The 23,755-nt window shown below is 39.8% G+C and overlaps 1 protein-coding gene across 4 annotated transcripts in view; it reads right to left on the reverse strand.

The window, feature by feature from the left end:
* Positions 1-823: 823 nt before the first annotated feature.
* Positions 824-23,755, reverse strand: part of LOC125978336 (mitogen-activated protein kinase kinase kinase kinase 4) — a 46,691-nt gene continuing 23,759 nt past the window's right edge. The window contains exons 13-33 of one of the 4 annotated variants that reach the window (XM_049735615.2): positions 23,650-23,745; positions 23,441-23,569; positions 22,441-22,494; positions 19,629-19,961; positions 18,880-19,014; positions 17,390-17,524; positions 15,770-15,840; positions 15,138-15,214; positions 14,224-14,312; positions 13,875-13,969; positions 13,446-13,533; positions 13,135-13,302; positions 12,291-12,396; positions 12,059-12,214; positions 11,095-11,238; positions 10,836-10,970; positions 10,611-10,711; positions 9,670-9,819; positions 5,889-6,048; positions 5,083-5,222; positions 824-3,753 (exon numbers count right to left, since the gene is read on the reverse strand). In XM_049735615.2, coding sequence (XP_049591572.1) covers positions 3,670-3,753; positions 5,083-5,222; positions 5,889-6,048; positions 9,670-9,819; positions 10,611-10,711; positions 10,836-10,970; positions 11,095-11,238; positions 12,059-12,214; positions 12,291-12,396; positions 13,135-13,302; positions 13,446-13,533; positions 13,875-13,969; positions 14,224-14,312; positions 15,138-15,214; positions 15,770-15,840; positions 17,390-17,524; positions 18,880-19,014; positions 19,629-19,961; positions 22,441-22,494; positions 23,441-23,569; positions 23,650-23,745 — 2,646 coding nt within the window. In that variant the 3' untranslated portion in view covers positions 824-3,669. Of the gene's footprint in view, positions 3,754-5,082; positions 5,223-5,888; positions 6,049-9,669; positions 9,820-10,610; positions 10,712-10,835; positions 10,971-11,094; positions 11,239-12,058; positions 12,215-12,290; positions 12,397-13,134; positions 13,303-13,445; positions 13,534-13,874; positions 13,970-14,223; positions 14,313-15,137; positions 15,215-15,769; positions 15,841-17,389; positions 17,525-18,879; positions 19,015-19,628; positions 19,962-22,440; positions 22,495-23,440; positions 23,576-23,649; positions 23,746-23,755 lie in introns of all 4 variants that reach the window. The other 3 variants (XM_049735627.1, XM_049735604.2, XM_049735636.2) reach the window with 3 other exon arrangements.

A 23,755-nucleotide genomic window follows, 5' to 3' on the forward strand; every position in this document is an offset into this window, starting at 1 on the left:
CTTGGTGGCGACCACTGCGTCACAAAAGCATGTTGGGCTTTGGACTGCGAACCATAACCTCTGCCACCTACCAGTTGTTGCTGTTCTCTATATGATTTAACCATTAAAATACATGAATTGAATGCCAAATGTTTTTTGAATACATTTATGCATTTCTTCAAACTTGTGATGTGTGTGGACACATTGTATAGGTTGACACCTAACATGTAGTACACGCATGTAATACACGCATTCTGCTGCTTACCGTCACTGAGAATTTAAAAACAACACACTTATCAAACACTTACCAGTGCTGGCTGGTTTCTTTGATTGTTTCTAGTGAAGTGGGACTGTGGAGGGGAGAGCTGCAGGGTGGTGGCATTCCCCACAGGATCGATGGATCACACTGGATCCCTGGACCTGGATGGTGTTCCTCTTGGGTGCGGTCACAATTCCTGACTTGATGAGTGGAGCCTTGTCTCTGAGATATAATTTACATAAATAATGTGTATCTCATTGAGCCATGAGTGCAAATGTTGGTATTTTGTCAGGGTTGCTAAAAGGTTGCAAACAGTTGCTCTTCTCACAAAGTCATGTTCAAAATTTGTTGACTTTTAAGACTGTTGGTGAATGTGTGGCAAAGATTGCGACTGTTTGCAACCTAGAACGAAACCTAACAAAAAAAAAATCAACATTCGAGCCATGTGCAAACCTTTGCTAAACTTCGTTGCTCAGTGAGATACAGGCTTTACTCCCATTTGTTCCACATTTGAATTCAAAAGGAAAAGGTTGAGTTCATTTTAATAGTATTAACAGAGACAAATCATAACAAAGAAAGCAAAAATCAAACACTAGAATGCTTATTATGTTGGAAGCCACAAACAACAATGAAGTGAACTTAATTCAATATTTATTGTTTTCTGCCATTTTGCATACAAACATATTAGCATGCCATTAAACTCAAGCAATCAAACATAGATCCAGTGCAAAAAAAAAAAAAGAAACCAAAGTAACAAATCTTTAGCATTGATACAGGGTTTGGAAATAGGCAAAATGTAGGATTTCACATATGTATTTTCCTACAAAATAATCTCTTTTGCCTCATGGAATGGAGGAAAAACGACAAGTACATAGCTGTTTGACATTTATACTGCAAACCTGAGAGCTGTTGGTAATAGGCTGCATCCATCTCATCATCTTAGTTTGGCACCTTCGATTGAAACATTTTAGATCGTGCAAATGCAACTTCATGTAACATTGAAATCCTTCTTTCCACTGCAAGCAACCATAAACGACTTTCTCCATCTTTATTTTTTTCCCATCGCTTAGTCTGCAGACACGACTAGGAATTTGGCAAGAAGAGGTACGATTCTTCAGTATCCTAAACATCATCACTTTACAACCACAGCCTTACTTAGTCTAGCAGCTAATGCTCACTTTTTTTGCAAATATGCAGCTTTGCATTAGATGTGACATTCAAAACTTACTGCAAATGTTGCAAATGCAGGAAAAGGTAGAACCGACAACAAGCATCAACTTGTGTATGGTATTGGTCAATTCCATGGTCTTAGTTTTAATGACTTTATGAAGAAATTAAAAATGCGCATATCGATGACCTGAAGTCCTGTTGCGTTCCTGCATTTGTGCAGTACTCAAAGACAATATGTTTCCTAACAAGACTTGACTGCATTCAACGACACAACCAGAAGCTTAGTGATGCTGATGGAGCGTTTGGCAGCAGAGCTAGGGGTGGATGTAATGGAAAGAGAGCAAACAACACTTGGGAACAAAGACTGGAGGAACGTGAGTTTGAGGAAGATAAAAATGGAGTGGAGGGAAAGGGAAGGGGGGTGAAATGCAGCAGCAAGTGAGAAAACTTGATGGTGGAGACTTGGGAGATGTGAGTGGATATCAGTGAAGTGTAGGTGGGAGTGCGCTGGGCTTTCTCATTTGTGATACAGCTTGACTGAGATGACGCACTGGGGGCATGTTTGCTTCCAGTAATCCAGAAGTAACAGACAATTATAGAAAAGTCATTTAAGCATTAATTCAAAATTCTTGATATCCAGCTAGGTCCATGTACTAACTAAAATGACCATAGTCCTCACAATTCAACACCAATGACTGTGTTTTAGGAATGGGTTTTTCTCCGACTACGAAAGTGGCAGCAATCGGCACGTGAGGATTGTGCAAGGGAGTTGACACTTCTTGTAAACACAACCCCTAAAAAAAGCTATGTGGAATGACACGGAGTAGTAGAATGACGTATTTGTAAAATATGGACGAATTGGTAAATAACTGCAGTCGACTGGCACAAACAGAATGGTAAGTGAGGAGGGACGCTCTTGGAAATGGGTACAAGAGGCAAAACAAATATTGGCATGAGAGAATGGAATTTAAACTCCCGGACGGAATCACCTTCTGGACTGGTCTTACAATTGCTCTGATATTTCCTGTCCCTGAAGGCCAATATTTATTTTTCAAGTTTTACATCTCTTTGTACCTCTGGAAGGTTCAAGATAAGTTTGTCGCATAGGGTGGTTGGCCTTTTATCGGGCAAGTTAGAATATTTGGTCACGTGCACACATGTAGCGTTCTGGAGCATGCCACACTTCTGTGAAGTTAATCAGAGGTCAAATAGGAGTGCATTTATGAATGTCATTTGAAGAAAATAAAAACAGTTTAAAGCAGTCTTCACATTCACCCTCTAAAAAAACAACAACATTCACTTATATACAATTTGTTTGACATATACACGTACATACACTTCTTGGATATGTTCAAGGCCTAGAAATACTGTTGGAGTGCATTTGCTTAGCTTTACACAATTGCACCTTTTAAGTACTGAGCTACATTGATTGTGTGGTGTCTAATTGTGATGCCTGCAACGTAACACAACATAAAACTAAATTCAATGATCTTCGTTTTCCTTAATAGTAATTGGAGAAAATTTGTCTCATTTTTAGATCAACAACCTAGCAATACAAAAATGTTTGATGGTGCAAATGAGATTCAGTTTGCAGATAAAACTAAAAAATGAAGGAATGAGGAACCACTGGTAGGGTGACATAACCTCCCGACCAAAGTGCACATGGGCTCATCGCCAACGCGTGATGCGTAGAAAATTTTGTTTCTTTTTCACGAAGGTAGTTTCATACATTCAACATTTAACATCAGACACATTTCTCCATGTGGCTGTTTGAATAACTCAAGCAATTCTGACAGCCGACAAGCAATTTGGAAAGTGATTAAAGTGATTAAAGTAATGTGATGAGCAATCAAATGTGTGGTCTGTTTGTCGCTGTGAAGGGATCCTCTTTGAAGCTCTCAGATGATTTCCGTAAACAAGAGATAGTAAATCTCCTATTGTTCCACCTTTCATTCCATCACATGCATGCTGTTTAAAAGAAGCACTGCAACAGAATTTTGGATTGTGGAATGTCGGAAGAGGATGGCAGTAAGAATGCGATTAATCCAAACAAGATGACCTCGCATGCATGAGGAAAAACAAAATCCAGTGAATTTGTTGGACTTCAGATGTTGACAAAAGCAGCTCCAAAACAATGTCAGTATGCATTTTCACAGACAGATTTTCTTGGTCAAAATTCACATTCAGGATGCGACAAAGTGAGACAAGCGTGAAGATTGATGGATTGTGCAGAAGTTCCTGGTGCTGCACGTCCAGTTTTATTACCAGTTGAAAAGAGAGTTCTGACCCAACGTCATGAAGTAAATCTGACTGCTGCCTCCTGATTGCACTGATGCAAAGAAGACCTACAACAAGAGACAAACTTCAGATTAATCTACATCACAAGATAATGACTTCGTTTCAATATTTTTTTTTTTATTTCATTATTTATTTCAACTCATTAAATGCCATGATCAATTCAAGTCATTTCTTTAGAATGAAAACATCCAGCAGCAAGAATAAATTATTATTATTATTATTATTATTTTTTTTTTTTACATTTATTTTGGGAGGGGTCGCGGAGGGTCCGATGCTGTACTTACTAAATACATTTTTACAAAAACTTGTAGGCATAATAATAATTGTCACCGATTCTGTTCATAATTTTTATGGACAGAATTTTTAGGCGCAGCCGAGGCGTTGAGGGGGTCCAGTTTGGGGACCTCAGCATTGCGTCTCTGCTTTTTGCAGACGACGTGGTGCTGTTGGCTTCTTCAGGCTGTGATCTCCAGCTCTCACTGGAGCGGTTCGCAGCCGAGTGTGAAGCGGTCGGGATGAGGGTCAGCACCTCCAAATCCGAGTCCATGGTCCTCGATCGGAAAAGGGTGGAATGCCCTCTCCGGATCGGGGATGAGATCCTGCCCCAAGTGGAGGAGTTTAAGTATCTTGGGGTCTTGTTCACAAGTGAGGGGAGGATGGAGCGCGGGATCGACAGGCGGATCGGTGCAGCGTCGGCAGTAATGCGGACTCTGTACCGGTCCGTCGTGGTAAAGAGAGAGCTGAGCCAAAAGGCAAAGCTCTCAATTTACCGGTCGATTTACGCTCCGACCCTCACCTATGGTCACGAGCTATGGGTCGTGACCGAAAGAACGAGATCCCGGATACAAGCGGCCGAAATGAGTTTTCTCCGAAGGATGTCCGGGCTCTCCCTTAGAGATAGGGTGAGAAGCTCGGTCATCCGGGAGAGACTCGGAGTAGAGTCGCTACTCCTCCACGTTGAGAGGAGCTGGATGAGGTGGCTCGGGCATCTCATCAGGATGCTTCCTGGACGCCTCCCTGGGGAGGTGTTCCGGGCATGTCCCACCAGTAGGAGACCCCGGGGACGACCCAGGACGCGCTGGAGAGACTATGTCTCTCAGCTGGCCTGGGAACCCCTTGGGATCCCCCGGGATGAGCTGGATGAAGTGGCTGGGGAGAGGGAAGTCTGGGAGTCCCTCCTGAAGCTGCTGCCCCCGTGACACGACCCCGGATAAGCGGAAGAAGATGGATGGATGGATGGATGGATGGATGGATGGATGGATGGATGGATGGATGGATGGATGATAATAATAATAATGTATCTAATAACTGTTACCAAGTTCTTAATTTAAAACGTTTGTTGGAGCAGGTTGGTAAAATTTGTCGTGAAGACATACCTTGTCATTCCTTTCACACAGGAACTTGAGTTTCTGGGCCCTTTTGTGCATGAAAACCCCTTCCAGGTTTCCTGTGTTGGCAGACCTGAGCTCAATGGCCTTCTCTCCCCAACCCATCACCTGATTGGACTGTAGGTAAGCTGCACAAGCATGGTAGATGTTGCAGGATTTTGAAAATTTTGTGTTGCATTCACTTTTCACTAACTATGCAATATAGATTAACCTGAACATTTAAGAAGTTAACTTGTTGAAAGCTACAGCGGACCTTTTAAAGTTGAACAGCACTGTTTGGAAATTTGGGGGACTTTCAGTATACAGTAAAGTAGCAGTGAAGTCACACCAAGCAGTTTGAACATGTGATGACAGCATATCACCCAAAATTTCAGATCAGGTAAGCGTCAAAACATTAATCTTGGATGTATATTTTGGTCTTTTCTTGGACTGTTGTAGTCGTTTTTGCAAGATGTCTTAAGGAGAACCAATTTCAACAACGGGTGACAAGAAAGATGTTATGTGAAATAAGCAGACTCGAATTTCAAAACAAAGAATCAAGGCCATTTGCATAATCAGTTTTTGGCAAATGCAGTGTTTGGTTGGTTTTACGATTTTAGAGAATTTTACACCTCATTAAGTTTAAAAGTTAAAATTGTATAACACCTTCCAACTCTATACACCACTGCAAATTCAGACACATAACACAATTTCTGTTAAGCATTATGTTACTTGAGTTCAGTTTGAAACTTTGGTATTGAACTGCATAAGCACTAAAAAAATAAAACAAACATCAATAAAAACAAAGAACTCACCGACTGAGGCAGGCATCTCTCCCCATTGTAAAACCGTATCCTTGGTGATACGCCCATAGGTATCAATGTACACACCTTCATCTTCGTAGCAAACAAGAACTTCTGTTCCGGCACTGTTTGGCAAAATAATGATGGCGTGCGGATGAATGGAACCCTGGATCTGTAAAAGACACACGCACAGAAGACATAGACATCACTGCCTTTGTACGCTTTTATTTTGAAGTTTTCTCCGGCAGCATGTGGTGGCTTGGTGACTGTCTTGGCTCATCTTTATGACTGTTGTTGGCGCCAGTTTGGGTCGCCATCGCAAACGCTTGCTACCAATTGAAACACATCATCCTGGAATCACCTTCAGTCGTTAATTAAGGATGCTAAAACAAAATTCCATCAAATTAATTATATTGACGTTGGCATTGAGCGGCTGTTGCCAGTGTTAGCGCCTAAAGGCTAGCCAAGTGCCCCAATAAGTGAGTGTCCCATATTATAGGCTTGTGAGGGGTATCGGGCGACTTTTAAAAGACAGCTTAATAGGCAAAAAGAACTGCATACAGTTTTGCTGACAACCTGACGCAGTTGCACTTCAGTCATTTAGTATTACGTTAAGTGTGTTATTTTCTCTTCTGTATTCACAATTGCAAGCAAAATTTAAATTTTTTAAAATTTTCATTCAGATACTTAATCAGTCACGAAAGTTTTCAATAGGATCAAAATATTCAATAGCTGCAGCTCTAAATGATTGACAGTAGAAAAACGATCATTAACAGTAACATTGCCAGAGAAAAGACGTAATGAAAATAGCGTAAATGATGAGTGACTTCCAAGAATACTGCAGTGTGGTTGTATAACTACCAAAGTACAACTATTACAATTGTTGATACTTTTTAGTGACAAGAGGACACACAAAACACTTCATAAAAAGGTTCTACAAGTGATGAAATCTGGTCTGATTTAATTACAAAAAAAAAAAAAAAGAACTATAATAAAACAAAATACATTATTATTTTCTAATTACTTTGAGCCATTAAGTCATTTGAGTTCAGCAAGGTTTTAGGCAGTGGTAACCACTAACTTAACCAGCCAAGTGAACACAGTCTATACATCACCAGAGTGTGAGCCACCACAATCCTCAGCATCAGCACTGGCATCCACAGACGCAACGCAATTTTAATCCTCTGTCTTGGAATCAGCATCGTTACATTGCTCATTCAACCCGCCACAGATGATTCACAGACGTTTGTGTGTGCGTGTGTGTGTGTGTGTTAATGTATGCTACTCTGCGTGGGTGAGTGATGCAATGTGTGTGTTTTTGTGTGTGCCAGTAATTGTGTGGGCGTGAAGTGTTCTTCGGAGTCCCAGAAGTTTAAGAAGGAAAAAGGTGGTAATGAACTTGGCAAGATGGAAGATTAAGGCACAAATGTGGTAGACAGCTGGATGAAAACTGGCTTAATAAACTAGAAGCACATACGCACACACACACACGCACGCGCACGTACACACACACGCGCGCACGCAAGCAAAGGAGGACAGGAAGAGTGTATTTTTAGAGTATATTTCTCCCTACGAATGTCCGACTTTACTGCTACCCTACCACCCCCTTCATTACTGAAAGTAGCACATGCTTGAGGTGGTGAAATGATGTGTATGTGTGTTAGAGAGTGATAGAGAGAGCAAGAGCGAGAGCAAGAGCGAGAGACACGCACACAAACCAGACACATTTATAGGTTTGAGACATTTATCATTTCATATGAAAATGACATGTTGAAGAAAAAAAAAAAACATACCATGCAAAATTTAGTTGAGCAAAATTTGCTATGCATGAAATAGAATGTAACGCTTAAACAAAGTTTAGAAGAATTGTCAGAATGTGAGCCGCTAGAAGTCCGCCCACACACAGCAGTGCAGAAATAGATTGTAAAACAATTATTTTGATTAAGCTTGATCTCAAACAGGTCTAGAATTATGTTTTGGACACTTGTGTAACATTTAAGGACATTTAAGGACAAAGCTAGTTAAGACTTCAACTCGGGGGGAAAAAACCTTTCCAACATAATGTGACTCATAATCTGCACAATTCAATAAAATAAATATGTTAACCCTAGCCCAGTACTTTAGGCTAGTGGGGTGGGAGTTGATGCCAGGAAACATTGATTGTTTTTTTGCTGTATTAGAATTAAATGTAATTGCACTTCCACTGCAGAAGATGGCAATGGAACTCTCATTGTCAGAGTGGGAAGATAGTAAAAAAGGCATTTATTTTTGCAGGGACACGCACACGAGCAGACAGGCAGGCAAGCATGCACGCAGGCACGCGGACGCAGAAAGGCACGCAGGGTACAGCCTGAAATGGTTGCCAATCAAAGATCGACAGAAACTACCTAATACCAAAGTTTTCATCAATGACACAGCTATTGTCATGCAGTCTACACAACCCATGGTGGGCTTTTCGAGCATTCTTTATTGATTTATTTACTTATGTATTATTATTATTATTTATTTATGTTTTTTTTCTGTTTGTTGGTTTATATTTTGTTTGTTGTTGTATGGACTTATATGTGGCACTTTAGAGTGTGATTTTTTTTTGGGATGTTCGAAATAAAGATATCAATCAATCAATCAATCAATCGATCGATCAATCAATCAATCAATCAATCAATCAATCAATCAATCAATCAATCAATCAATCAATCAATCAATCAAAGACAAGCTAGATTTGCCATTAATTAAATTAATCATTTGGTGGCACATGTCAATAGATACTCCAACATAGCACAGTCACTTGCATATAAAACACCACATTAAGAGTTATTAAGAGGCAATTTATTGTTCATATTGGACAACACTGTTATTACAATAATGCATGGATTATTTTGTTATTCCATCAGTTCAGCTACTAGTCCCTCTTACCTCACCACATTTCCTTTTGCACTATAAAATGTCTTGTGCTGACTGGCTCGATGCTGACTGATTAGGATGCAACTGAGTCTGATAGATATCTACAATTAGTGAGCTGATGAGGCACAGAGCACACACTTCATCACACCCTTTCTCTCTACTTAAATCTTTAGTCTCTACTCCAGTTTTGTTTGATTAGCTATGTTTGAGATTGAGGAAGATTTAGTGCAGTTTTTTATTTTTATTGTCCTAAATGTTGAGTTACTTGTTTGCCCATAATGTATTGTTTACACAGAAGTTGCTACGGCTTCTTCTTCTTTAAGACAGTTTGGCCATGTGAACCGAGCCGGTGGTCACTTTTATATCAATAATGTCAGAAGGCCCTAAAGTTCCCACCCACTCCATTTCAGCTGGGAATCATGTCAAACTGGGCACAAACCAGATCCTTGTCATGCAAAATACTTCCCCAAATTTTAAGTTTAAAGGTGAAAACATGAGACCACGAAGCCTTGGTAACACTATCCCCAGCGTGTTCTCGTGTCACGACCAAAGGTGGGACCGGGGCAGACTTTACCCTTCCACAGCATCTTTACCATTTGTAAAAAAAATAAAAATAAAAAAAAAAACAGAAACTTGCAACGTGCAATATCTTGCCACATGCCAAGAAAAATCACCAAGCCTTTTACAGCCATGTCAAGACTATAAAGTAGTGCATTCTTCTTTCATTCGGAAAACCAAATTGTTTATCAATTGGGTCATTCCCAGCAACAAATAAAGGCTTATTTTATTCAACTTTTGTGTATGACAGACTATGGTGGTGTTATAGTGAATATCCTAAATCTAATTGTTTAAACAAGTTATGTACAGAAGGAGAGTATACTACACTTACATGTGTGGGCAAGTAGAGGTCATACGGCGTCCCAGAATCTACATCAATTGCATGGAAACCAGAAGAGGAACCATAGATGACCTTTAACCTTTGGCCTTCCTCCACTGTCAGATCAACAGACAGTGGCTTTTGTGGTAGGGACCTGAAAGACTGAAGAGAGGAGAAAATGTCATATTTATGACGCGCGTGACATGGGCACAAAAAGTCATACAAAATGCAGTGTATTGTTGGCCTTTTCAGATCAAGGACATAAAAGTAGCTCAAGCCACGCTGGATGTCAAGAAATAGGGCACAGCTCTAATGAGACTCCGCCGATAGTGGGGGTTCTCATGCACTGAATGTATCACGTCTGTCACTGAAGGAGAGTTTGGTTGCAGACTGACCTTAATCGGCGTTAGTCCACCTATATTTATGTTGTTGCAAATGTGAAGAAGTACTGTTTAGTTATGTTTAAAATGATGGCCATGCATGCACTACTGTACATATCAGAAGTATATTGGTACCATTTTACCATCATAAAAAAAATCATTTGGGGAGCAAGAGAGATGGAGCCTATGTCAACTGGCTTTGGGTGAGAGGCGGGTACACTATGAACTCCTCCCATGCCACATGTAGCTAAACAACTATTCATACTCACAATGTCATCTATTGAGAATTTAGAGTCAACAACTAAGTTAATACACACAATGTGGAAGGAAACTGGCGTGCCTAGAGAAAAGCCAGAGAAGTAGAAGCAAACTCCACACAGTAGGCACAGGGTATAACACCTTCAAACACTGTCTCCACTGAAGCCAAAACCAAAAGAACCACTACATTGGCCTTGAGGATCATTACCAAAAATTCTGAGAACTTGCACTTTGGCTGTATCACATGTCATCAACCCGTTCCTTAATTCCCAAGACCGTCAAATCGAATATAAACAACATCCAAACTTTACCAACCTTAAAGGCCATGAACTTATGGTAGGGTTTGGGTGCCCAAGCGTAAACCTCCACTGCAGTCTTCAAAGCAATTATCAAGAACTTGATCTTCTCGTAACGCACTGTACATAGGGACACAAAGGCCTTGAAAAGTTAATGAACAAATAAACTAAAACAGAGACCTGCAGCTTCCCGTCTGCCTTGCCATGCAGTATCAAGAAAAGGCACAAATGTTAATCTACTTACCCACTTTATAGTGGACACAGCCTTCCAGATCAGCAACAGATGTCCAACCCTGCCTCTTCTCCACCTCCGGGTCATTCCGGAGGATTTTATTTCTCAGCCAGGAAAGATAGTAAAGGCGAAGCTTGTTCTTTTTACCTTGAAACACAAAGTCAACCCTTCATTTACACAAAACAACTTTACAGAAAAGTTCTTCAAAGGTTATTTCACTCTGTACCATTAACTTGAGAATATACAACTGACAAGTCTTCAGTTTGTTTACCTGATATAGTAATGAGCACATTGAGTCCTTCCAGCACATCCATCTGCTGAAACCTTCTTCTGCTAATGAGTGAGTAAACCTTCCCCTGACCACTTCGGTCCAGCAGCCAAAGACCGTTTTCTGTCCCCACCAACAGATTCACTCCTGCAGAGCAAACCCAATAAAAATACACAACAGATATTCGACACAAGAAAACATATAAATCTATCGTGTACTGTATATGAGTCAATATTACCACATGGGTACTTCTAGGTTTCCTCATTTCACCCCCTCCCCCCCAAAAAAAATTCAATTAAACTTGAAATGCATAAATTAATTAAGTTGATGTTATGCTGTTTAAAATGCATAATGGTCACATTCACGCAACAGATTTAATTGCAAACACAAAATATACACGCAAACAGCAATGTATTGTATTTGAGCTTGCTGACAGGTGATAACAGGGAGGGCATTTTTGGCTAGTTACTCATTTTGTGAGTACATGGTGGACCATTGAGGAAAATGATTTACTGTAATTTTCAGACTATAAGTCGCTACTTTTTCCTCAAGTTTTGAACCCTGCGACTTGTCGTTCGGTGCGGCCTACATGTCAAACAACAAGTTCGGCAGCATCCAGCTACACATATAATATGATGAATGTAAATATTCACTGTTTATATTTTCAGGCTCAGTGGGAGTCTAGCATGTTGAGACTTAGTCTAATTCTAGTGGCCTCGACCAAGTTTGGTATTTTCATAGACCCACGCAGCTTGTTTAAAGTTTAAAATGACAGTTTTGCACAATTGTGGACGTGAACACAGCGGCCACTTGATTTGCACAAGAGGAGCACAGTCCTTGACATAGCTGAAAGAGAAACTGATATGATGAAGTGCGTTTATAATTAAGACTTCATTATTTTACTACATTTTTATGACGAGTGAATAATTGCGATGGCAACAAAGGTGAGCAAAAGGAAAGTACCAACCCCATAGTCCAGCACAGAGCACCTCAGTGGTGAATTTCTTCTTGTATTTGCGGATCTCAGGACTGTCACTCTGCGGTCGAATATTGGTTGGGTTCACATTCACCACAGACCCTTTCCTGTGGTTCTCTCTCTTGATTGGCTCACCCTTACTACATACTGAAAACATTTTGTCTCATAACACTTGGGCCCTTGCTGTGATAACTCAAAGTGATTCGTTTGGAAGTGTACTCACTTGGGCTCTGAGGTGGCGAAGATATAGGGATCAATCTTGGATCGATAAAGGAGAAGAAAGAGGGAGATGAAGGTGAGATGCTGTTACTAGCTGGACTGCCGAAAGCCTGAAGAAAACAAAAGAATGAAAATTGCAGTCATTCAAAGCTATATTCATGAGTCTGCAGTTTTAAAAACACTAATATACACGGTACACCGTACGGTATATAATTAAGCATACTTTTGATCAGTGCGAGTGCAATGCAAAACAATGTAGTACTACGAGATCACTCCACTGGTCATAACTGTCTATCTACCTTCCTCTAGTGGACAAATGTAACTAAAGCAAGACAGCCATGTTTGAAGATCCAGCGAGTCAGATACTGATGGCTAGATAAAACAAAGTTCAGTCTGCTGATCAACACAGAGGCACGTTAGAAGTGTGCTCTTTTATTATTTTGCCCATAGAGTTCACTGCATTTCTTCCATCCACGCTCCAGTTACATAGCTTCGTAAAAAAGTTCGTCCTGGAACCAGGTTTGATCTCAAGGAATGCCTTTACAGCATCCTATTCATAGTCAAAAGTATCAAAATGTTGACCAGACAGTGCATGTTTCAGTCTGAGGAACAAAAAGTCGTCTGATGTGGACAAATCTGGTGAATTAGGAGGGTGTGGAAGGCCTCGGTATTAACAATTGAGCACAATCCTCACCGAAATTTGTACTGTGTGAGTCGGGGCATTATCCTGCTACAACCAAACACCACATCCAACTTCCCCGCCTCGTTTCGACTTGATTTTCACAATAGTAATAGTGATAGTAATTTCCGTAGTTTATCTCTGTAAATTCTGAAAATACGGTACTCACATGTAGCTCCTGAGGTGTGAGGGATCGCGGTGCCGTGGGCGACTGTGCGTATTTCTGTTCTCGTGTCCGCTGCTGCTGGCTTAGTACATTGCGAGAAGGACTTGATGAAGATATTTTCTGCAGAAGGTCTGGCAGCATGTAGGTATCATCTGATGTCATCTGAGAAATCTGTGGATTAAATATTAACACTATCAACTATGATACAATATGACATATCCCAGCTCAAGCAAATAAACAAGTGATATTATAAGATGTGAGTGTGTGTGTGTGTGTGTGTGTGTGTGTGTGAGGGTGGGTGGTTGTGTAAAGACCTGGTTAAGATTGTGATGAGGCTGCAGCACAATGCCATCTGGTATTCTTTTTAAGTATTTCTCTCCCTTTCCATTGGGGAGGCCACAACTAGAAAGATAGAAACGTGTGAAGCAGAAGTAGAACACATCTAAGTAATAGTTTAATCAGTGACAATTATGTTTTCAAGATGAAAAGCAATCAAAAATGGGCATCTGAAGGTAGGAACTCACAGTGAGGCAGAGAGGTGAGAGATGACAGATCCAGAAAAGGATGTATTGCAAATTTATCAAATGCAACATTTACACACTTACATTGGCCATATTGCACAACCAAATGGTTAAAACTATTAAGACAGTTTCTCAAATGTTTTCCGCTTCATAAATGTTGACTCATCAACTTATTTTTGAGTAAATATTACAACCACTTTTTATTTATGAATTATAGCTCACCTGTTCCTGTCTTCTTCGTCACTACTTCCAAACTCGTCACTAGAGGAGGAATATTCTGTGGCCTTGTTGAATGGGCTCAGAACAGTCTTGACACCCTGCAAACAGATGCGGTCAGATACAGCAAGTGAGCAGATGAAAAACAAGAAAAGAGAAGCAGTGAGTGTGTGTGTTTGTGATGATAAAGATGTTTTGCATAATTGAATTTACTTTATCTACTTAGATTAAATGGTTCCATGTGGACTTTGGTTATAATCTATTTTATGCTACCTTAGTGATGCCTTCTTCAAACAAGACATTGTAATAGCCTACTGTTTTTACAGTATGTAGAACACATTCAAGAATGCTTTACTTGTAAATGTCTTCCAGTTATGTCGTTCTGTTGCCGTCTGCGCTGCTGAAGACGCTGCTGCACACGTGGACTCTCCAACTTGAAGTGCTCTACAGTACAAGAACTCAAATTAGTTACAGTTCTTATAGGAAGACGATACAACTGCATAGCTCTGCAAGGAACATTTTTATGAGTGCAAAATTGAATCTTGGATCGGATCCGATTTTCTTTTCCAGCTGTCAGTTTAACAAGACAGAAGGCAAATCTAACTAAATGGTTGCAGTTTAACACTGTACAGTGCAGCAATTAGGTAGATAACAACAATAACAAAAATGGTTAAGTCAGTACCTCTAACGTAAGATTTACCGACTCTCTAGAGTAGGGGTGTCAAACTAATTTTTGTTGCGGGCCGCATTGTACTCATAGTTTCCGTCGGAAGACCATTAGGTCTGTTAACGCAAATATTATATACAACATAGGCTACACAACAAAATGATGAATGATGAGCTTTGAAATCAGACACTAGAAAAAACGGTTTAAATATTTTAAAAAGCCACACGGTAATAAGAATTACTAGCAATATCTGTAGTTTTTAAAAGTGAAAACAATTTGCAATGTTAGTATTGACACATGAAGTCAATGCACAATTTGTCTTCACGAGTCAAATAAAATTATGTGGCGGGCCGTATATCTGGCCCCCGGGCCTTGGGTTTGACACCTATGCTCTAGAGTAACAATCTATTGTAATGGATATCAATACAATTATGCACCCAGAATAATTTTTGACCACACTTCGCCAAATGTTTGCACTGTATTTTGAATGACCAGGAATGCAAATGAAGAAACAAAAAACGGTAGTGGGTAGAATAATCTATATGAAATATCACAACATATTTTTATAAAGATTCAAAAAGAAATCTCAGAGAAAATCTGACCTGGATGGTTTCTGCTGATAGAAGCCCCGTGAGACAGAGACTGTGAGCTTTTATCTGTTATAAGCACAGGACTGCCACTAGATGGTGAGAGAGACACACAGTAAAACAGCATAAAATGGAAATTAATCACACATACAGATATATTGTTCCTTAAGTCTTTTGCTCTACTGGTTACTTCGCATTTCAACAACAGGACCAAAGTCCTTTACCTATCAACCTTGAAAATACAGACGGTTTATGGCATGAGTAAATGCAAGGCAGAATCATCTTTTCAGCAATGTTTCAACTTAATGAATTAAAAGTTGTATCCCATGGGCAGACTCTTTGCATTGTGTTATGCATTCACCCAAACTGGTGCAACATTTTGCTGATATGGGTAACCGGTTAATAAAATTACAATTCTGCTATTGTATATTTACGTCTTCATAAGGACAAGTGAAAAAAATCATCTTATGATTCATTAATGTCTTAAAGATATCACAGAGAAAAGAAACACCATTATCTCTTTTGAAAAGTGTCAGCCCTTACTAAGTATTCAGCTGCCTTAATCATTCCAAGTAAATCATGTAAATCAGAGCTATTTTAGACATATCAAAAATATAGTAAAATGATAATGAAAATGCAGCTATTACCTGGAAGCAGCCCTGTTGTGTCCCTTCACCAGTTCTCTGCAGTAGAATTTAGAGGTAGTACGTTCTGGCACCTGGAAAATAACATTTACCAGTAAATTCTCGACCTACTGCACACAGCCCCAAAGCAATCCGCCAATCACAAGAAAGAAAACACACAATTAGTAGAAATATAAACGCAAAATACCTAATAGATTTTCCCCAATACTGTACCTTACACGTACAGTTATAAGCGCAAGAGTCCTGTCGGTAAACACAAACTATTTCCTCTGCAAAAGTTAGAAACTAGTCAAACAATTCTGACATGAAATTGCACATTGCAATTACATCCCAGACCGCTAGGAGTCCACATATCCTCAGTTGGGCAACACTGCTAAACCAGAGTCACAAAAATAAGCCTGGTTCACAGGATTAGACTGATCTCGACCGCTCAGGAGGATGTCCGACCTCAAATGGGGAATATTCAACATGTTGGATTATAGAGCATCATGGCACGGGTGTGCTTATCTCAACTCAGGAGGCCCTGAGTTGACATCTTGCTATCATCAATGGAAAAACAAATTAGAGTCTATTAAATTATTTTGTAAAAGAACTTGAGGCCATCTGTCTAATAGTCTGTCAATACCCATAAAACATAAACAAAACAACAAAACACATATTCTGGAGAGGCTCAGTCAATGTCTTGACCTAAACCCAATTGAGATATCGTGCATGACCTAAAAAATTATCATGCTGAACTGCAACAGTTTTTGAAAGAGGAATTCTCCATCCCAAATTCATCCTGATTGTTGTACAAGTCCGTTCTGCAACTTATTGATTGGTTGAAGTTATTGCTGCCAAAGGAGGTTCAGTCAGTTTAATAAATTGAATCTTTAGTTCTTCCTTTCAGTCCTGTGATTGTTTGCATGATATGCTCTGTAAAAATTTGAAAACAAATTATTGTTTGTGTTATATTAAGTCAAGCAGAGTGTTCATTGTTGTGATTTAGATGAAGATCAGACTACCAGTACATTTACGGCCAATTCATAGCCAGACATTGAAGAAATTCCATTTGGTTGAAATACTTTTTCCTCCAACTGCAATACACATCCAGTAGTGCTAGGTTACATGACACTGTTGATGCCTTTTCAAAGGAGTTATTAACTGCTCTGCTGGCTCAATATGGCCTCCTGTTAGTTCAACAACATAACATTGCAAATAGACTATGCCTGTTGCTGTTATAAGTTGTCCTTTTAAATCCATATGCTGGTATGTTGGTAAATACACCTAATGGCGTATTTTGTGATGACCTAGCAGGACAGCAGTTATATTAGACACAGAGAGAAAGTGAGCAGTGTCTATGTAACACATGGATGTTTTTGTTGTGAGGTAAAAATATTCAATGTCAACTTCTGCCCAAATCACAAACACTTTCTGCAAATACAAGCACTCGTTCAGTACAGCTTCATGATGGTAGTTTACATCCAAAGAACAAAAACGTCCTCCTTTTGATGGCAGGTTGCCACCTGATTACGTTGACAAGAACACACAACAAACTATGCCCTATGTATTATGAGATTTTTTATGGTCCGGAATAGCTTCATTTACTTTCTACTCGTGCGGTTAAAAAGAGTTAAATATTACCTTAGGTGGTGCCTCAGAGTCCCAGAAGACATCATCTGAGGGCGACACGGGTGTGAAAGGGGACAAAGCCGAGATAGCCATATTTGACATGGAGCTGCTGTGAGGGGCAACTCGGCTCGAGCGCAAATTGGCATTCTGGGGGGAAGAAAATACACATAGATGTCAATCTACGCCTTTTAAGTAGTGTTTTGTGGAACCTCTGACCAAAACTTTCTTGAGAAAAAAGGCATTAATTTCGTTCAAATCACAATCATACTTAATGTCGATTGGCATTTGAGCACATCACGAGACCGCATTTTAGCAGGCAACAAAGGATTAAAGGAATGCCTTATCAATTTTACATGTGTACCTTGATTAGTAGTAATTAACTACTTTAGCTTGGAAAAGCTAGAAGAACTGAAAAATATAGTCCAGACCTGAACTAAAGGTCGGCATGCGTGCGTGTGTATTGAACATTTTCGGGACAAGGCATGATCTTCAGGACACGCCACGTAGGTGAAATTAGAAACCAACGCTGTACTGAGTATTTTTAATTTGCAAGAGGTGGGAGATGAGTTCAACTGCCCAAGGGAAGATCTGTGGATCATGTCAAACCGTGGCCATAGTGGTGCAGGCGGCAGCTTCTATTTTGTCCATAATGTGAGTAGAGTCTGCGCTCATGAATTAAGCTACCGAGACACCTAAGCAGCATTCTGTCCATCATGCATGCAATGTAGGAGGACATCGATTATTAATTTCAGCATTGTCCATGTGTGTGAGCCTCCAACATTTAGACGTAAAGTAAGACCATTTGTCCAATTAAGGTGCAGATAGGCAGATACGCAAGCTCCAAGGATACGTGTGGTGGATGTAATGGGCATCAAACCCTGTGAATTATCGTGGAAATCAATTGATTGATTGATTTTTATCATCGTCATTATTCTATTTTTTTTTTTTTCATCATCCGACTGGCTTGGACTCACCTTTTGGTGGGGCGGGGGTGGCACACTACCTATTGTGGAGAGCGGGCTGATACATAAAGTCAACTGACATATTTAAAGCACCAGCAGTTCATTCTGTATTTAATGAGGGAAGTATTTTCCGGTTCCACAGGCATTAAAAATGCTCCAGTCATGCATGGTTTGCTTGTTGCTTTTTCAAGGAATAGGCATAAAGATGTCTTCTATTTGTGATGTGAGTACACCATATTAAAAAAAATAAATGAGTGAAGTTGCTTTGCTTGTGCGCATCTGCGAAATTACAAACACCCAATCTAACCCCCCTCAGTGCAGATTTATGATGCACTTTGCGCCAGACTTCCACTGGTCATGAAAAAAGAGGTCTGAGTGTTTTATAACAGTTTCTTAACAAAGATTTTATGAAATAACAATTTTATCCCCGAGAAAATGTGTTACAATTTAAAGAAATTCAAATTCAACCAGTAAGATGTACATTATCCTTGGAGGTTCCACTGCACCGCAGTGAATGTTCATGACAGGACTGTGAAATACCTGGTTAATGTGAGCTCTCTGCATGGCTGGCGTACAAGGACTAGAACTGCTACCAGAGCCGAGTCTTGAGTGTATCTCGTTGGGGAGGCCAGCAGCTAAAAGCATCCTTGCTAACTGGGAGTCCTGGTAATCCATCTAAAATATGAAGCAGATTGTGCTTGTAGGTGTGCGGTACAAGTGGGTCCAATCATGATGCTTCAGGATCGTTAGAATCTGCAGGGCAAGAAAACTCCGGCAATACCAAATCGGAGGAGAAACACTGGACCTAAAAGTTAACGGAGGAGTCAACAATAATAAGCACACTATCATGGTGTTTTTTCATGGAACAATTAATGGTTTTAGGCTGGGCATATACCGCTACCTTATACCAAAACACTTAACAAAATTTAAAAACCATTAAGTATAATTAAAGTTTGATTTTGCAATCTTTTTGACAAAGTGTGCAAAAGTCACTTAGACAAGTCCCACTTTACTACTAATTGAGCAGTAGAAAAGGATGCTACTCCTAATGCTCTGAGTGAGGGAGTATTTTCTGTCCTCTGACCAGCAATCAAAACATTTCACTTATTTTCTTCACAAAAGCGAGAGGTAGGGTTGGGGGTAAGAGGAGTCGGTGGAAAAAGGAGCATCAAAAGAAACAGTGATTTGTGAACAGACAAGGCCACACCAAGGACAGACAGCCTGTAACACAACATGGGGAATGGCAGTGATAAAAAGGTGTTTGATAGCCAAGAAAGGCAGTGCTTTACCGCTGAGCGCTGGCAGTTTGCGGGGCAGCTGGACAAGGCAGCAGCAGCGGTAGCGGCAGGAGCGCCTGTGTTCCCGCTGTTAGCCATTAGCTTTTGGACAAATGCCTCTGGCTTTTCTCTTTGCCTCTCCCAGTCCTTCTCGCTCTCACTGTGCCTGTTGTCATGCTGCAGGGACAGGAGCTGCGTTTGGTCTTTAGGTAGGGTACGGTGTGATCTCCTGCCTGACGAAGGCTGCTGATGCTGGCTCGGAGACTTGGTCTTGGCTGGCGACTGGAGATGAGGCTGCGAGTGCTTGGCCTTAAGCTGAAGCAGCTGGTATGGAGCAACAGCTCTCTATGCAGCAAACACGGAAAGCACATATAGAAACAGACAGTGCCAGGAAGCGACTAAATGAAGTAGAATTTGGGTACACTGTAAAAGGGGTAAAGTGTACAAAACATTTTAAAGAAGCCTGTAACAGGATTTTAAGTTTAACAGCACTCCAAATGCACGACAGCAGTGTTTATCGGGATATCACATTGGATAGGGCAGACAAGGCTAATCGAACAATGCAGTTTATAATGTAAGTTTAAGGCATATTTTGCCAGAGCACTTTTGTATATTGTTTGTTAAAAATATGACAGCAGTGTTTATCTGGATAATGTGTTGGATAGGTTGTGGGCACACCAGATAAGTTAAACAATGTCAATCATAAGAAAGCACATGCCCAGTATTTAGGCATGTCTAGCCACCACATCGTAGAGCACTTTAGACCCCTTTCCATGTTTGTAAACAACGATGATGTAATCAGGGTGAGCATGCACTGCTGATGCAGAAAGGACAGTGGGGTACGCTAATAAGATAAAGACACAGGCACGGGTGCAACAACTTACTATCTGAGGGGTATGCAGGCACATTACAGGCGCCTGCCCCAACCAATTTTTTTCTTCCCTTCTTTCCAGTCTAAACAGTTCACCACAAATGAGTGCATTTAACAGATGTGTCAGAAAACCTTGAGGTTCCTCCTTTCAGAGTACCGTATTTTCCGGACTATAAGTCGCTCCGGAGTATAAGTCGCACCAGCCATAAAATGCCCCAAAAAGTGAAAAAAACATATATAAGTCGCTCCGGAGTATAAGTCGCATTTTGGGGGGCAATTTATTCGACAAAATCCCACACCAAAAACAGTCATGAACGAGCAACAACAGGCTAAACAATAGCAACAACAGGCTAAACGATAGGTATGCTAACGTGACAAATACAAACAAAGAGCTGAGAACGGGCCTGACGTAACATATAGAGTGATTAAGGACAACTATGACATGAATAACATGTTTATAAAACCATCGGTGTCACTCCAATTCATTAAATAGCAACAACAGGCTAAACGATAGGTATGCTAACGTGACAAACACAAACAAAGAGCTGAGAACAGGCCAAATAATAAATAATAATAATAAATATAAGAGGAGCAAAAATAGAGCAAGTGTACATACAGCAGACAGTGGACTTGGATATGGTGCTTTAAAGTGTTAATTGCTTTATTTGATGTTTTCTCTATTTTTTATGTTTTGAATATGTTCAAGATAAAGATATAAAAGCATGTGAAGTGATCAACTATACTAAAAATAACATGGGAAGTGGTCAACTATACTTGTAAGTAAGTGATGTCTTAATGCTCAAGTAAAAATTTGTGAAATAAAACATATATAAGTCGCTCCTGAGTATAAGTCGCCCCCCCACCCAAACTATGAAAAAAAGCGCGACTTATAGTCCGGAAATTACGGTAGAAATTCTTTGTCATATTATAGGACAAAATACTCCTGCTAATGTGTGCAACTGATTCCAAATTACATATGTTGCTGTTTAAATATTGCTCTAATGTAGTATAAAATTAACCACATGCGAGTCTATTTATCCTCAGAATTTTGATATTCTCACTAAGAAGTGAATAAAGAGCTTATATTTCAATGAGGCTGTACACTGACTTATTTTGAGCAGTGCAAAACTATCTACTGTATACCACGCAACAAGAAATCACTAATGACAGCGTGGACTCAATCAGGGTTGGCTAACAATAAGGAAATATTTTAAAAGTTGCTTCATTTGGGTGTATAATGTCCTCATCAGTGACGACACATAGAAGTATACTATGTGAGAGGTGCCTAATGTGTTTTAAGCTTTAACCTCCAATCCTGAATGACTATAGTGACGGTACATGAAGGCATGCTGTTGACAACCTACAAAAAATTACAACACTTTAGAAGGAATACCGAATGACAGAACAAGAAAAATAGCAGAAAAGAAGAAGGGTGCATGCTGTGAATGCCAGAGGGAGGGGAACGGTGAAAAAACAAGGAAAGGAAGAGAAGACGTGCAGCAAACAGTCGAGACAGAAAGCGAAGGCTTTAAACCAAAAATGTAGAGCTTGCTGTGATAAACACTGGCTTAAAAGCTTGTCAGAATCTAACGTTGCAGCTACTGCACTGTGTATGTCATGGTCTTCTCGTCCAATCCTATTCGGAGTCCCTCTCAAATATAGAATTATAAAGTCATTCTTTTCCACTCACTTCACATCAAAATGATAAACACAGGTTTTACTACCAGAGGGGTGCAAAATCAACTTCATGGCTAGCTACATTCTTTCTCTTTACATTACACTCACATGAACTGTCTCACATATCTGCTCCATATCTGTCTTCAAATCACAAAATAAGTCTTACAACGTCCACAGAGAAATTGAGATAGATTTTCATGCTCATGAATACAACTACAATTAAAAAAACAACTCAAACTTGTTTGCCAAAAAAACCCCCTGAAAAACAGCAGTTACCTGCTCTGAGTCCAGAGGCCTTACATCAGCATTCCACTGTCTGTCTGCATTGTCCTGTTTAAGACAAAATGCACATACACTTTATTTAAACATAGTAGACATACATTAGTAATTGAAGCAAAAGTTAAATCACCCTACTCTACATATAGTATATTGCACATACATGCATGTACACCACATACACAAAATAATTAGGAAAGTCCAAGGTCCAAAGATGATTTCTGAGGGGTGGGATCTAAAATATTTAGAGATTGCAAGATGGTGGGTAGCTCTTAGCTAATGCCGTGTGCTAAATATTTTACAATGACCTATTTTTAAATTTCTGCGGAAGACTCATTCGATGCCCAAATAATTTCTCTATCTATACACCTTTGCTTTTGTTATTTCTTGTATCTTAAAATATTACACTGATGAGATATCGGCTCAAGCATTGAATGACTAGCAGTGGTTAACCATGCTTGCAACCCTGATTTCGAGGGCACAACAAATGTGTGCCCTCTTGAAATGACTAAGTAAAAGTGCGAAAAGCACATTATTTCCTGTTTATACTGTTACTTCTATTATAAGTTGTATTGATGATGTTAAACTTTAAACTGCCCTGCAAATACTGAGCAAATAATATTTCATGGTTGTTTTTTATAGAAATTGTGGCAAAACAACGTAACTCGTTTCTCTTACGTGGTGTTGATACGAGTTGTACATTTTACAACAATTACAGTTCAAATCACGACTGTGAAATACTTTGCTAGAAATGAAAAAGTCAGTCAGCAATTAGTCAAGTTTGTATATGTGTTTGAAGATGAAACCAATGTGATATAAATCTGCTGTCCACAAATGTCTTGACAGTTTTGTTGCCAAGACACATGTTTATGACCCATGGATCAGGACCGAGGGCTTGCCAGTGGTATTTCAAAAGACACTTCAATCAATCACTTTTCAACCAGATTCTCCACGACATTTTGTTGCAACTTGAATAAAAATATTCAAATATAATTTTTACCTGTTTCCTCTCATTCCTCTGATATCTGTCAATCTTTAGGATTTTGTTGTCACGGTTATCAGACTCCTCCCCAAGCATAAGCTCTTGTAGTTCTGTCCACTGAAAGGCAGCGTCTGACAGCTGTCGTCTCTGATGCTGATAATATTGCAATTAAATCCAAGTTTATTTCATTTTGTTTAGAAATGGCAAATCAAACAAATAGCACTTACATCTTCTAACATTTGTCGCTTCTCATGTTGTTGTTGGATCCTCCGCTGTCGATCAGCCAATAATTGCTGCTTGTATTGTTCTTGTTCTGCTATTTGCTGCAAAAAC

This window comes from Syngnathus scovelli, chromosome 1 (genome assembly GCF_024217435.2).
Source record: "Syngnathus scovelli strain Florida chromosome 1, RoL_Ssco_1.2, whole genome shotgun sequence".
NCBI classification, from domain to species: domain Eukaryota; kingdom Metazoa; phylum Chordata; class Actinopteri; order Syngnathiformes; family Syngnathidae; genus Syngnathus; species Syngnathus scovelli.